General features: G+C 44.5%; 1 protein-coding gene across 5 annotated transcripts; it reads right to left on the reverse strand.

The window, feature by feature from the left end:
- Positions 1-733: 733 nt before the first annotated feature.
- LOC138734201 (fibrinogen-like protein 1) lies at positions 734-13354 on the reverse strand. 5 transcript variants are annotated; one of them, XM_069881796.1, is made up of 9 exons: positions 12564-13354; positions 12217-12275; positions 11283-11484; positions 10938-11022; positions 9400-9610; positions 7497-7656; positions 5173-5270; positions 5004-5092; positions 2025-3390 (listed from the first exon to the last, which is right to left on the reverse strand). In XM_069881796.1, exons 4-9 carry the CDS (start codon positions 11010-11012, stop codon positions 3004-3006), a joined length of 1020 nt encoding a protein of 339 aa, XP_069737897.1. In that variant the 5' UTR covers positions 11013-11022; positions 11283-11484; positions 12217-12275; positions 12564-13354; the 3' UTR covers positions 2025-3003. The 5 variants fall into 5 exon arrangements, with proteins under 5 accessions (XP_069737905.1, XP_069737897.1, XP_069737889.1 ...); XM_069881788.1 differs by having other exon boundaries at positions 11283-11530; XM_069881804.1 differs by lacking the exons at positions 11283-11484; positions 12564-13354 and having other exon boundaries at positions 734-2166; positions 3200-3390; positions 12217-12474.
- Between the last annotated feature and the right edge of the window lie 2142 nt (positions 13355-15496).

Genomic DNA, 15496 nt, shown 5'->3' on the forward strand with positions numbered 1-15496 from the left:
AGCTGGGTGTCAGCTTCTCAGTGAATTTCAAACCACTAATGCTGTCCCTTTGGTGCTGTAGTTGATTTCCAGCATGCAGAGTTGAGTGTCAGCAGTCTGTAATCTTTACCCTGCTTCTCTAGCCCTGTATTGAAAATGGAATTGAGCATCATCTGACAGAAGGAATTAACTTATCTCGCTCAGATTTCTGTGTCTTCTGCCTAGACAAAAATTGTTCTTTCTGCCCTCCGCACTGTATCAGTGGCCACATGGTTACACTGTGTGCACAGTGATTCCTTATGTTCCAAACATGCAGTTAGTACCTTGCACTAAGATTTTTACCGTTGTAAAATAGAAGTAGTGATCAGAAAGGCAGTAACAATTGCTGGTTGTTCACACTCCTTTCTTCACAAGGGCAACCTCATTTCAGAGATATTGGTGCAAATTTCATGCCAGGTGGGTACATGCCATTGCTTGGGAATAGGGCAGTGATGCAGTCTAGCCAGGGAACAGGTTTTAGAAGCAAAACTCCCAGGAATGCTAGCCCATTGCACTCCAATAGTCACATTTGCAATCACTGGGATGTCTAGGAAGAAGTGAGAACAGGGCCTAACTCCTGACAAAGCAGAGGAACCACATATCTCTGCACTGTCTTCAGGGTAGCCTAAGCCATGGAAATTAAACTTAACCTTGCAGACCCTCTAAACCACCCAAGATAGCCAACACTAAAAGAATGAAATTCTTGTATCACAAGCTTTCTCAAGATTTTAATCCATATTTCTCTCCAGGTTCCTACTGTTGAAAAGCAGATACAAAATGTTAAGGCCTACTTAGATGGTTTTATTTCACACTTTATAGATGTATAATACAAATTACAATATGTATGAATCCAAAAGCAAATAAATGGAAAAGAACTACCAGCCTGAAAAATTATTGTAAATCAGAAAAAAATAGGCTCATTCTGCAACATGGTAGTTAAATAATTTGCATTAAGCTGATATTATTGTTCATTTTTAACTGTTATTAACAACTTGCAGGAAATAAATTTTCAGCATTCCATTTCTTTCAATCATTTGTGTTACTTTTTTGTTTCACTGCAATAAGACAATGAAAGCAGTTTGCTTTATGGTTCAATCACTTTCCATTTTCTGATTCCTCTTCACGAACTCAAAGCCACCCTGTGAATTGCACAAGAATGTACAAATGGGTCATGACTGCATGTTATGAACCCCTAAGAATATCCATGTGCATCTTAAATTTAGTAAAATCTGCCTAATTTCAGTCTGGGGCTTAAGTGTGTTTGGCAGCGTTGTCTTTGTCTGCATTAATGGGTTGCAGTGTGTTACAGAAGTGGATCTGCAGTGGGAAACTGTTGGCAATGAAGCCCAGTTGTCCACACTGTCCCTGGCCTGGGGGTTACTTTGAGTTAGCCTTAGTCTGGACATACAACAGCAGTTGGAGCAGATCCATGGTTTCACATGCTCTAGGAGTGCTCTGGAAGTGAAGTGTGGCCATTTTGGACCATAAGGAGAGTTGCTTAAAAACATTCTCCTGATCCAGAACAAAGCACTAATGAAGGCACATCAGATGAAACCCAGTTCTCCACAATCTTTTTTTCTCCTCTTATGTTCTTACAACTGAAGCACCAACAGTTAAAATAAAGATGAGAAAGATTTAGCCCTTCAAGAGTACTGATAGCTTGAAGAACGTGCTTCATCATTCAGGGTCCAGAGAACATTTTATAAACTATTTCCAGTGAAGTTCTAATAATTCTGGAAAGAAAACTGTAGTTAATCTATGGCTGACATCCATATGTTTTTCATTAAATTGTTGGCTGGCTGTGCTCAAAAAGCTCACAATGTTGGTTTCGGCTAGTAGAAATATATGTGACTCCAGTAATCACAGTGCAGGTCTGGCAATTGGTAGCAGCAGCGGGCTGGCTAGTAACATACAATTCTTTTCAGCCTCTACTTTTTTTCTTTCCAAGTCAGCAGGTTTCAGCTGCCCTGACTGTTCTCATCATCTCCACTCTCACCATCAATAAAGAACGGAGCCCTGATTTTCATGGCTGAGTATTTTAGCGAGTACCACACCCCGTGCCATGTAGACCAAACCACACCATTGTCATGGGATCCATTGTACCTTCCTCTTCTGTAGTATTGTCCGTTGAGGTTTACAGCATGGCACCTTGTAACAATGTAGAAAAGGGGAAAACGGAGATGAGGTTTAGTGTGGGAAGACATTGCATCATTACAGTGAAGTACAATTTTCACACAACACGCATTTAGAAATCCCAGGGCGGGATTTGTTGACAGGCTCAAACACCTAGATATATCTGTCTTTACTGAACTAGTTAACTGAAGTCCTGCTATGCCTGTGGAGATCTGGCTAATGCCTTTAGTGGAACATGCAGAAGTATGCGGGTCATCCTAAAGTAGACACCTATGCTGATCAGGTAATTCAACTTCTTGACTCCTTCAATTGTATTAACTAGGGACAAGATTCAGCTGCGTAAACAGAGGGGTGCAGTGCCATTTGGTAGCCTCTAGCTCAAGTGTAGTCAGATACATACTGGCACCTGAAAATGCAGATGTCTTTTGATCGAGGTAAATCCCATTATTGACGTACAATTTTTTTCAGTCCCACAGATTTCAGTTTGTATGTGATGAGGGCTTGGTCATCCTGCAGGAAAACTGAGCACAGCGTGTCCATGCTCTCAGGGCTGGTGAGCCTGAGCCCCTGTCTGTTGATGTGTGGCGTATGTCCAGCTAGCAAAAAGACCATCAGGACCATTAAGGCGTAGCTTGGCCCCTAGACTTGCCCTGCAATAATGTTCTTTGTATACACTTCACATTGTAGTGGCTACAGTTGTTTTCTTTCCTGGGATATAACACAAAGTGCTTTAAAGAATATTAATTTGGCCCTTTTCCTTGCAGGTCATTCTCCCTCATGCATTTATTTTGACCCATTTGCTTAAAATTAATGCAACTTACCTGTGGCCCCATTTCTTAAAGTGAATGCAACTTACCTGCTTTGCTTCAGAATGAAAACAGCAGCTTGCTTTCCTTTGAGGATCTGGAGGTGTGAACATCTTAGACTTGGCTGTGTGGGGTGGTGAAGGCACACAACAACCTCCAGTTGCTGTAAGGTGGGCAAGTGCTCTAGGCTGTACATCCACCCATACCCTATGCATCCAAGACGAATCAACTGTTTTCCATACCTGTTAAACCACCAACCACCCATGTTCTCTGATGCACAGTTGCCCGCCAGGAATCGATCGTGATCCTTGTCAGATGTGGTGAACTGCATCCCTCTGTGAGAGGCTGACCACTGAACTTCAAAATTGCTCCCACCAGACAGAGCGTCGCCAGCATTACCAGAGTATGTGCCAAACCATAACCTGTAATTGTTCTGCAAGAATACGTGAAATATGTTTTTGATATCAGCTCTTTCTCCCTTTCCTCCCATTCTTTAGATCAAATTTGCACTGGCCATTGTATCCCGTCAAAGGTATGACTGCTGAAGTAAAGGATGACTTTTGGCCCCATGCTTTAATGAGCCTAGTGTAGGGATTTAAACTTCCAGAAGGGATCGCTCATTATGGCTGCGGCTTAAAAAAGGGCTTCAGGCTTCATTGTCTTTTAATAGCTATTTAATACACCATGCAACAAGCTGGAAGGCTTTTCCTAGCTCATCAAATACAACTTGGCAGGAAACTGTGACAAGGAGTTGCCTTCATAAAACTCATCAGTTGTCCAGCAAGAATAGCTGTTCAGCAATTCTGCTCCTCAAAGATCTAGAAGCCTGATTTCTTGCTATATGTTCCTGCCCTGGCAGGAAATTCTTAGGAGAATAGTTCCATTGTGCACAGCTAACAGATCTGACAGCATTTGATATGCGATTGATGACTACTTCTGTGGTGTGGGCTTTTTCCTGTCATCATATCCCACTTTTATTTATGAAAAACAGTAGTGAGTTATTAAAATGAAGCTGTTCAAACTTTTCATAGGAAAATTCGAATTACAAACAATGTAATACATGCATTTCTGGAGTGGTGTGGGGCTGGGACTGGTCCATACAATGGAACTCAAGTCCTTGGGTATTTTAGCTACTTTATGAGTGGTGTTCAGAAACGCAAGTTTGAAGAACAGCACTTGCATTGAGCAGGACACTTTCTGAAGCTAGAAAGTAAACATGAAAATGTGGGGATGTGCCTGTCTCTGAGCTTTCTGTGCCTGTAACCCTAAGTGTAGTGCTACAGATACCTCTCTTCAGGACAGGAACTTACCGGTTGCTCTTTCAAAGCTTAGAATCATAGAACCATTAGGTTGGAAAAGACCTTTGAGATCATCAACTCCAACTGTACCTGTCTACTATTAAATCATGTTCCCAAGCATCTCATCTACCCACCTTTTAAACACTTCCATGGATGGTCACTCAACTGCCTCCCTGGGCAGCCTGTTCCAGTGCTTGATAACCTTTTCTGTAAAGAATTTTTTCCTAATGTCCAATCTAAACTTCCCCTGGTGCAGTTTTGATTAGAGTTCACTGTTTTCTTTTAAAGCAAAGTAAAGAGGGTTTGTTCTTTCATGTGACAGCCTAAAGCACTGTCCTATGAAGCAAGAGAATAGGGTTCAGTTTCCCTGCAGAGGTTCAAACCCTTGTCTCCTCCCTCAGGGAAGGCTCTTTTAACCATGAGGCCAGAGGCAAACGTGCATGGGAACCCCTGTGCACTGTGGCGGAGAGTTACTGTCTGTGCAGCAGCAGACTTAGCAAGAGAGCATGCATGATCCTGTCACCCAGTGGCTTGGTCACTCAGAGGCTGTGAGGAAGAAATCCCAGGCTTACGTCTCTGCTCTAGAGGCTGTTTATCAGTCAGCCAAACCAGGAGCCCCATGGAACCAAAGCAGGGAAGTTTTACAGAGCTGTAATTACAACCCTGATACTGAGGTCTGATGCTGCACATGCAGATGCCCCACCCTCACAGATAAAACAAGCAAATTGCCACTCTCTCCATTTCTGACCTGCTCATTCGCAAGCTGGAAATCTTCATAGATTGCATAACGTCTTTCCCCATCCCAGTCCATCAGATCAATCTTCAGTGACATCTCTCCTAAACACAAACCGGTGTCCTGTTAAGTGATCTGTCTCACACATAGTGGAAAGAAATCTGTGGAGGGAATATACTCGCACCTCTAGTGAGGAGATCATAGATGTGGTCATTGCCCAGCCAATATTCATCATTCTTGCCCTGGAATTTCCCAAATCCCAGTTTGTAATCATCCCATTTCCTGCAGTGAGACACAAGTATCAATTTCAGTATGTGAGGGAGTTAGACAATTGGTGAGACTTAGCTATGGTAACAGTAAAACTTCAGCTGTATTTCTAGACATTGTTTTCTAGAAGTATCTGATTCATCACAAGCTGAGATTTGTCACTCTGCCTTAGAAGTAAATACAACTCACAGCTTACCTCTTCACCTGCTAAACCTGTGCACACACATATACTAGGATCACACCTTCAAACTGCCAGGTGCAGTGCTCACAGAATGAGTTGTTCGGTTAGATGGGAGGGGAAAACAGCAGTTGTCATATTGGTCTTCAGCAATGCATCTGATATTGTTCTTGAGAGAGCGGTAATGCAAAAATACTCCTGGCTGGAAATTAATGTTGTGGATTTGTCCTGGTTTCAGTTGTGATAGAGTTGATTTTCTTCCCAGAAGCTGCTGTGGTTTAGAGTGATTATAAGAAGAATGTTCATAGTACACTTATGTTTTTAGTTGCTGCTAAGAAACTCAAGCACTTTTTCAGTTCCCTGTACTTTGCTAGTGTACAGGCATACAAGAAGCTGGGAGGGAGCATAGCCAGACAGCTGACACAAGCTGGCCAAGGAGATATCCAACATCATAGAACATCATGCTCAATACATGTAAATGGGAAGTTGGCCAAGGGCCAGGGTTCACTGCTTAGGGATCACTGCTTGGGAATAGGCTGGGTGTTGGTCTGCAGATGATGAGCAATTATAACGTGTATTACTTGCTTTGTATATTAGTATTAGTGGTTCTTCTCTGGACTTGCTCTAACAGAACCACGTCCTCCCTGTGCTGAGGACTCCAGAACTGAATTCAGTATTCCTGGTGAGGTCTCATGAGAGCAGAGTAGAGGGGCAGAATCACCTTCTTCAACCTGCTAGTCACACTTCGTTTGATGCAGCCCAGAATGGAGCTGGCTTTCTGGGCTACAAGTGTACATTGCCAGCTTATGTTGAGCTTCCCATCTACCAGCACCCCCAAGTTCCTCTCTTCAGATCTGCTCTCAATTAATTCTCTGCCCAGCCTGTAATTGTGCTTGGGGTTGCCTCAATCCAGGTGCAGGGCCTTGCACCTGGCCTTGCCAGAACTTCATGAAGTTCGCTCTGTCCCACTTCTCAAACCTGCCAAGTTCACTCTGTATGGCATCCCTTCCCTCCAGCATATCAACTGTGCCCCACAGTTTGATGTCATTGGCAAACTTGCTGAGGGTGCCACCAATCCCACTGTCCATGTCTCCACCAAAGGTGTTAAACAACACTGGTCCCCATACCAACCCCTGAGGAATGCCATACATCACCAACCTCCACTTGAACATTCAGCTGTTGACTGCAACTCTTTGAGTGCAACCATCCAGCCAATTCCTTATCCACTGAGTGTTTCATCCACCAAATCCGTGTCTCATCATGATTTCCAGCTTTATTAACTCTGTGTTTATTCCCTGTCTCATGTTGTTATTAGGGATATTAATTCTGTCTGACCTACATACTAGTCAACGCTCCTCTTTGTGATATTTTTCACTCACCTGTGCTGAGATCTGAACAACCACAGCCAGAGAGCTACCACTGTCTGGGCAACCCATCCTAAAGCCAGTTGAAGTAGCTGTGCAATGGACTGTACCCACTGTAAGAGACACTAGACATGCCATGAAATCGTATGTGCTGCGCTAATGAATTACTCTGCATGGGAATGTTTTTTATTTATTAAGCTACCAGAACATCTCTCCTCCTAGATTCTTCCAGATGAAAGACACCTGGCTGGGATTTTGCATAAAGAAAGGACAATCTGGACCAATAGTTTGGCATCTTTTTGGATAATCTGAATAAGGAAATAAATGTTGCACCATGCTGAGCATAACTCTTGCTACGAGAGAAGAAAATACGTTCAACAGGCCTCAGTCTATGCACTGGCAGCAGATACCTGCCAATTTGGAGCCTTTGACAGTCTCCAACAATGATAAAACAAATATGCACACATGTACACACTTAAATGCAGAGAAGCCACGGAGAAGGCTTTATAGATCCATTTTGAAAACAGCCTCCTGCTACCAATATGTACCACCAGATCGTCCTAATGCAAAGTTATCATCACTGCAGTACAGTCTTGCCTACCCTGCTTCTCAAATATTGGCTTGACCAGGCATCGGGACGGCTGGTGGTAGCTGGAGGCCTGACTGTGAGCCCTGTTGATGCAAGAACAACGCACCCACCTGTTGAAATTCTCCTTGCCGTTACTCCTCCTCTGAATGACGGTCCATCCCCCGCCATCAGACATGTCACAATAAGCCAGGAAAGGCTCTCGGTCTGCTCTGGGCCTGATGCGGTAGTAACCATTTTTGGTCTTCTTCCGATTATACACTGCGGAGCAATCTAGGAAAAACAGTATTGATTTGTTAAATGGTGGAGGGAAGAAAACAAAGAGGAATGCACAGCCAGGAGAAGACATTGCTGAGACACGGGACCAGGGCACTTGGGCAGCAGGCAGCTCTGCGAGCCCCACAGAGCTGAAGCCATCAGTTTGGTTTTGTACTATCAATGCTTGTTTGCAAACTCCTGGGCCTGATGTAGGGAGCCTTTAGAGAAGCATAGAATCATAGAATAACCAGGTTGGAAGAGAACCACCGGATCATCGAGTCCAACCATTCCTATCAAACACTAACCCATGCCCCTTAGCACCTCGTCCACCCGTGCCTTAAACACCTCCAGGGAAGGTGACTCAACCACCTCCCTGGGCAGCCTGTTCCAGTGCCCAATGACCCTTTCTGCAAAGAATTTTTTTCTAATGTCCAGCCTAAACCTCCCCTGGTGGAGCTTGAGGCCATTCCCTCTTGTCCTGTCCCCTGTCACTTTGGAGAAGAGGCCAGCACCCTCCTCTCTACAACCTCCTTTCAGGTAGTTGTGGAGAGCAATGAGGTCTCCCCTCAGCCTCCTCTTCTCCAGGCTCAACAACCCCAGCTCTCTCAGCCGCTCCTTGTAAGACCTGCTCTCCAGCCCCTTCACCAGCTTGGTTGCTCTTCTCTGGACTCGCTCCAGAGCCTCAACATCCTTCTTGTGGTGAGGGGCCCAGAACTGAACACAGGATTTGAGGAGCTGTCTCACCAGTGCCGAGTACAGAGGGAGAATAAACTCCCTGGACCTGCTGGTCATGCCGTTTCTGATACAAGCCAAGATGCCATTGGCCTTCTTGGCCACCTGGGCACACTGCTGGCTCATATTCAGTTGGCAGAGCCATGCCTTCTGAGGAAATCACTCCTAAATCTCTGGTGAGATACAGGGCGGCTGCTGCTCAGGCTGGAGCTGCAGCATAGGAGCAATGCAAGACCAGGGCTTGCTCTGTCAGCAAGATCATTCACAAAGAAGCAAATTCCCACGTGGAAAGTAAGCTCAGCTGTACTTCAGACTGGAGCGGGGCCCAAAACTACTAAAATAAGAGGTTAAGTTCCTGTGACCAGCTCTACCACAGCTTGATGAGGAGAGTGCATTTCAGTACCTCAGGGCTTCACACTTCCTATGTAATGCCCACAAAGGAGAAAATCTTGGCCACAGGCCACAATTCCAGTTATGTCCATGTTCTCAAAGTGACACCAAGTAACAGAGTATGCATTGCTGCTGCTATGTCACAGATGTGATGGAGGAACTGAGGAACAGGGAGGCTGTGCTCCTACTCTAAAACAGATTTCAGTGCCTGCAGCCGAGCCAGGCAAAATAGGCTCCCATAAGTCACTCAGGGAGGTGGGCTCTTCAAGAGCAAGACCCATCTCTTCCTAAAGCAGATGTCTAAAGCAGGTCTGACAGAAACCATATGAGAAGTACCTGTTCATCTCCATGCCAGAGTGTCAGGTGAAATGCCCAGCTCCAGATGTCTGCCCTGTGCCTAGGCAGTAGCTGCCTAAAGCTGGCCCAGCTGACTCTGGCCCCAGGGATTGTCTGCTGGTACTGGGGACAATTGTCCCCTCTTCTCCTTCCCATCTACCTGACTGCGTTTTAAACCACAATCCACTTTAAAAATTCTAAAACTTTTAGAAAAAATAAAGTAAGAGAGATGGGACACTGCAGGGAGAAATAAACATTGTGGCAACTTGAAATTTCCACACATGCTGTTGCTAACCATACCTTGGTCATAGACTATCAGGTTTCCACTGGTTGTAGGTAAAAGCGTATCAGGCTGCACGGTCCTGTTGCCTGAGAACAGCCCACTTTTTGTTCTATGGTAAGCGTTCTCCTGAATGTCCTTCAGTTGCAGTTCATATAAGTAAAGCAAGTCTTGAAGATGTTTTAACCTTTGTCTTAATTTATTGTTGTCTGCGAGGCAGATATCTTTATCCTATGGAGAAAATAAAACAAAAAACCTCCATGCTTCAGTCAGTGTTAGGAACAGAGAGGCAGAGAGAGACAGAGTATCTGTATCCTCTTGATCCTAACATGTCACACTGTCTCTGTGGATCAAGATGATTTGATGGTGGTCTCTAAGATAAATGAATCATGCACAGCATGGGCTGCTATGTTGAACTAAGCTGGAATGGGCTTTCTACAACGATCATGCCACTGCTCACAGAATCCCAGAATATGATCAGATACGCAGAAAATTACTTTTGACAAAAATAATGACTCTCATTTAATGAGCTTGGAGTGTCTGCAGACTTTGAAACTACTCTGGGAAGTGGTGGTGGTGGGGAAACGACTCTTGCACTGCAGCCAGGCCAAATCAGCCAGAAATATCTTCTTGTAAAACTGGAAGATAAAATAACTGATTTGGTGCAAATGAAAGGAAAGCAGTGAGTTTACTAGGATCAGTGGAGTAATTTCAGGTCTGCATTACCATAACCAAGACCAGAATCTGGCCCATACTGGCTGGGATAAACATTTTCAGCAACAATCTAGTCTGTGACTGATGTTACTCCATTAAAAATGTAACAAAACAGAGCAAACTCTCTTCCAAGACAACCAAAGAAACCCATGCAATAAGAATCAGTTGCTATTTTCACTCTGTGCAAGCTGATTTGTGTGATACGAGGTCAGGGCCAGTTCCAGGCATAAGCAAAAGAATCAGTTGCCCAGGAGAGCAGACTGATGAGAGTGCCCAAACATGGCCTTCCAGCTGCATCTTCTCCTCCTGGGCCTGTTGCTTTTCCTCCATGGAGGATTTTGAGGCTGGAGGTACACAGGGACCTGCTGCAGACAGCGCTGAGCTCACCAACCTTTCCTTGCCAAGCTCTGAACATCCTTGGGATGGCCCAAGAGTAATTTGTTCATCAGAAGAATACAGACTGCTTCAGACTATGGTACCACCTCTTCCCCTTTGTGTTTTTTAAATCACAATTAATAAATGAAGGCAGTTTTCCCTGAGGGAATAGAGCAGATTATTTCTTCAGTGGCCATAAAATCACTTTTTTTTCCTTTAAGGGGCTTTTGTTGTTTTTAATTCTTGGCAATGCCAGTCCAACCATCCAGAGAGCTGCCCGTGCTGTAATGCCATGCAAAGCATGTATTATCAAGACAGCAAGAGTGACATTAATTTAGCTGCAGGCAGACACATTTTTGCTTTGCTCTTGCAGGCTCACGTCCCTTTTGTTGGAGAGCACGTGTCTCTACATGACTGGGAATGATAAATGGTTGAGAGTTTGTACAGACACTGACCAAGAGATACGCACCGAAAACCTGGGTGCAGGTGAGCCAAAGCTGACCAGGAGAAGGAGCAGCAGAAACCAGGGCACCATCACACCCATTTCTTATCACCTGAAAAGAAGCATTGACAGGCTGCACTGGAGATTTCTTTAGTTCCTCTCACAATTTAATCCCCCCTCGGAATCATGTGATTCCTTCAGAAAATGCTGCAGAATTTGTTAAGGAGTTTGCTTGAAATTACAGGCAGAACACAGTCAGTGATGTTAGTTCCCATGATGCATGTTAGGGAGAAGCTGAAGCACCAGTGCAGAGTGCTGACATGGAGACTGAGGTTTGGATCCAAGCTCTTGCTTCCCTAGAGAAATAAATACCTGGTGTGGTTCTCCAGCAGTCTCTGCCCCTTCTCTTGAGTGCCCACGCAGACAGGAACTTACTCAGTAATAACACCTCCTTGGAGCACTCCTTGCCAAACTGGGTGGTCAAAAATCAAACAGTCCTTGTTCAGTCCAGACTCCCCAAAGTAAAGAGGTTGAGTGAGTATAGGCATTGGCCCTCCTTGGCCCATGGAGTGATCTGTCAGAATGGGATTAACTTGGAGGCATCAGTCAGAGGGTCTCAGCTAGAAAAAAATGCTAAGCAATCACCGCTGGAAACATGCAGCTGAATGAGAGCAAACAGTACAAATTGTTCGCAGCCTGTTTGTACAGAAAAAAAAATCAGAAAGAATTAAAAAAATCTGAAAAATAGCTTAAAACCAACTCCCCCGCCTCACATCTGGAAGTGCTGCTGAAATTTGGCTACCCAGCTCTATGCTCTCAGCGATGTGCTTTGTTTCAGCTACAGCTCTATTAGCATCCCCGCAGCGGCTGATGCTCGGGTTGCTTCCACAGCCGGCAAAGCCACTGCGACAGGGGAGCCAGCCATCTGCCAAACTGAGCAGAAACCAAAGTAATCCAAGAGAAGTGCCCTGTGGAAATCACACGTAAAAAACGTTGCACAGGTGGGTGCCCCAGCATGCAGTGTTTTTTCAGCTCATAGAGAGAAGCGTTCAGTATTACAGGGTGGGACTCCCCCCAGCCCGTGACCACTGGTGCTAAGCATTCACACCACCACACAGCAGCCACACCAGTGGCTGCAGCACAAGCGCCAAGGTCAGAATCAAGCTCCATGGCATGTGGGTGGAGGCAAAAAGCTAACAGGAAGGATGGATTTGAGCGATGTCTCCTGAAAACCAGACAGTGCAAACTAGAGGGAAAGAAAGCAACTTCATCTACACCTATATCAACACATATTAAATGCACATACCTGTAACTCGCCTTTCCTTCAGACTTCCTCCTGATAAAATTATCTCCCTTATAAGTGAACTGCAAAAGAAAGTGATCATAAACTTGGCTGCATTTCTAGAAGCTGATGAGATTTTCTTCTCCAGATGGCCCACATAAAGGACGCAGACAAAGAATGTTTCACAGCACTAGGCAGTTCCACAGAAAAGACAATTGCAATTCCTTGCCTGAAAGAATTACTCAAATCCCGGGTTATCTGCTGTTACCCAATACTCATCCTGCTGCTTCCCAGTGAATATAAATGATAGGTTTCTATCAGAGTTGCTCTCCAAAGGAGAGTGGCTCTGCTAATTGCACACCATTACCCACCTTAATTGATTAGGAAGCTGAACCAAGACTGACTTCTTTAAGTGTTTATATGAATCACTCAGACTAATGCTCCCTGTGGGAGTTTTGTCTCACATTTAATATAGCCAGGCTCATTTCAGTAAGTCCTGCAAGGTGGAAATAACACAGCTTTCCTGTTCAGTGTTCTTTTTGCCATTTAATCTGGTTTATATGTAAAAGCACAGCACAGATGTAATGCCAAGGAGCTGCAAATGTGAAGCAAGAAGCAAACGTGGAAGATTAAGCAAGATTTGCTATTAGATTGAAATCTCAGGAGGTTTGTAGTTGTGTAATTCTTCTCTGAGCTGGATGATTAGATTTGCTAGTTAACGTAAACAGAGACATTTGTGGAAGAGAGGAAAAAAACCCAAACAAACAGATGGGTGCCTCCCTTTGCATTACGGCCAAGGAATTACAGATTACTTTAGAGAAAACAGCAGGAATGTTCCATTTTACAGAGCTATGTTCAGAGGAGAGACCATGGGGGAAAAAGTCAAGGCATATAAGCCCATCATAAACTTCTGTATTACTCTCCAAGAAAGCAGGACTGTCCAGCTATTAATGAGTAAAGTGATGCTGTTTATTTCTTAAAAACTGTGTTCCTCTTTTCCTGCAAGAACCACCGACCCATTTCACTGGCAAAGGATTATGTAAACAGTGCTTTTCTTCTCACTTGTTCTCTACCTCCAGTTTTAGGCTGGTTTTGGAAGCCGTGAAATTAAATGAGTGAAATGTCTCTTCTCCTCCTTAGTGGGTATTGGCCCTTTCTTCCACCTCTTTGGCCAGTGAATACAGCTGATGGGAGGGTGCTCGGGTGCCACATTCCCAAGCACAAAGGGGCTGCACCCATCCTCCAGGTCTTCCATCCACAGCAGCCTCTTCTTTAACAGAGGCCAGCCAGCCAGTGCTTGAGACACTGCATGCCAATTTATGCTTTTGCCTTAATGGCCAAAAACTTCCTTGACTTGCAAGTACCTCCCAGTCCTGGGTGGGATTGATAATGGGCCTGGATCTGTAGTGGCAGCATTGGAGCTACACTGTGGGCAGCATGGTTGGTCCCCTTGGGTGCCTGCAGGGCAAGGAATCATCAGGCTGCAGTGTCTAACTGCTGCTGATCCCTGGGTAGGAGGGGGTGGTGGAGCTACATTCCTGGAGGGACTCAAGCATGTATGTTATGTGACTGCAACTTTGCAGGAGCAGGACTCAAAGTCCAACTCTCCTTCAGGGACCCCTCAAACACCTCTCAGAGCCAAGACACCTGGAGTCAATGTCTGCATGTGAAAAGCCCAGGCAGCTGGGACATGTTTCTGGCATACCTGCTTCAAAATGAACATTTTTCTCAGGCTAGATGAAGGAATATCTGAAGCATATTTAGGAATATTTGAAGCATGACAGAGGGATTGCCGTGAGGTTGAGTTCATGTGAGGTGGGTCTAGTGGGAGGGTGTGTTCATGTACTGCTCACTGGCTGACAGGTAAAATAATCAAATCATTGCAAAGAACACGGACACTGTGATCACTGATGTTTCCTAACAGATGTTGAAGTCTCTATGAGACTGTAAACAGCCTGTTTTTTCCTGGAATACACATGCTGCATACATATTCTGCAGTGCAAATTCCTGTTTAGTATTTGGAAGGAGATCAGATTCCCTCTTCTTAAGATACTCAGTGATCTTGTCAGCAAATAATAACAGTTTCATTAAGTAAAACCCTTCCCATCTTGCTCTCCTCCACCCTCCTTCCAGCAGAAGTACGTAGGTGCTGAATAACTGTCATAAAAACCTACACTATTATTCACACATTAAATGCAGAGGCAGCACAGTAAGAATACAAACTGAATGAAGAGAGTGGCTCTGGGGCAGGTCTTGATATTCCTGCAGTCATGGGCCACTGATCTCCTCTAGAAAGAATGGCTCGTCATGAAGACGTGAAGATGACACCCAATGGACCTTCACTCCTCCAGAGCCCTATGGAATATCACCGCCACTGGAAGACAGTGGTGGCCTCTCAAAACTCTCCCATGACCAATTCCTTATTATTTGTTTGTTCTTAAAGGGGGAAGGGAAGAAACGGACTGCTTCAGACTCCAAAGGAGGTACAGAGATCTGAGGTTTTCACAGCAGGAGTCTGACTGCCTAATTGTGCCCTGGGAAAATTGAGAGTAGTCTAGTACCATCTTCAAGCAGAACAGCTCATTTGCACTGAATGCAGGTGCTTTATGTGTTTACCATTGTATTTGTACTTCTCCATCATGTGCCACCTTCCATGAACATCCTGCTCACTGGGCGATGCTGTGGACCAGGCTCCTTTGCAGGCACTGCAGGTGTGGATGTACCAGGAGCCTGCAGACCTTTGATGTGCGAGCTACTATACATCTTCTGTCAGCATTTGGGCTGCCATTTTTTTAAAAAAACAAATTTTAAGCATGAGATTTGAAACAAATATTTTTTTTTAAAAAATCTAACAGTAAAGTGTTTCATCAAAGGTAAGCTAAATTTAAAAGACCAGGATGACATCAGCCACCACAGTTTCAATCTACGAAATAACCGAAACCAGCATATGTGCATTAAAAGTCTGAGGTTTGTTAGCAAGGAGTAACCACAGGAATCTGTGTACAAAGGAGTAATGGAGGCAGACCATGAAACATGCTAGATCTGAATGTTCTGATAATGTTCAAAGAGCAAAGGCACAATTCAGTCTAACTAATGAGCCTGCATGCAGCCTATGAGTATCTAATGGGTTGACACAACAAATATAATTAGTTTATAAGTTCCTGAGGGCAAGCACAGGTCCAAGCGGATCTCACTTGTATTAGGAATAGTTGTACCAAAGGGAATTAGTCACAAGGCCAGAGGGAGTATGTGGATTATCTGTGTGATCTTCTACCTACTTCAGGTCAGAGAACTCCTCTGACCT

The sequence above is a fragment of the Phaenicophaeus curvirostris genome, chromosome 1, assembly GCF_032191515.1.
Source record: "Phaenicophaeus curvirostris isolate KB17595 chromosome 1, BPBGC_Pcur_1.0, whole genome shotgun sequence".
NCBI lineage: Eukaryota > Metazoa > Chordata > Aves > Cuculiformes > Cuculidae > Phaenicophaeus > Phaenicophaeus curvirostris.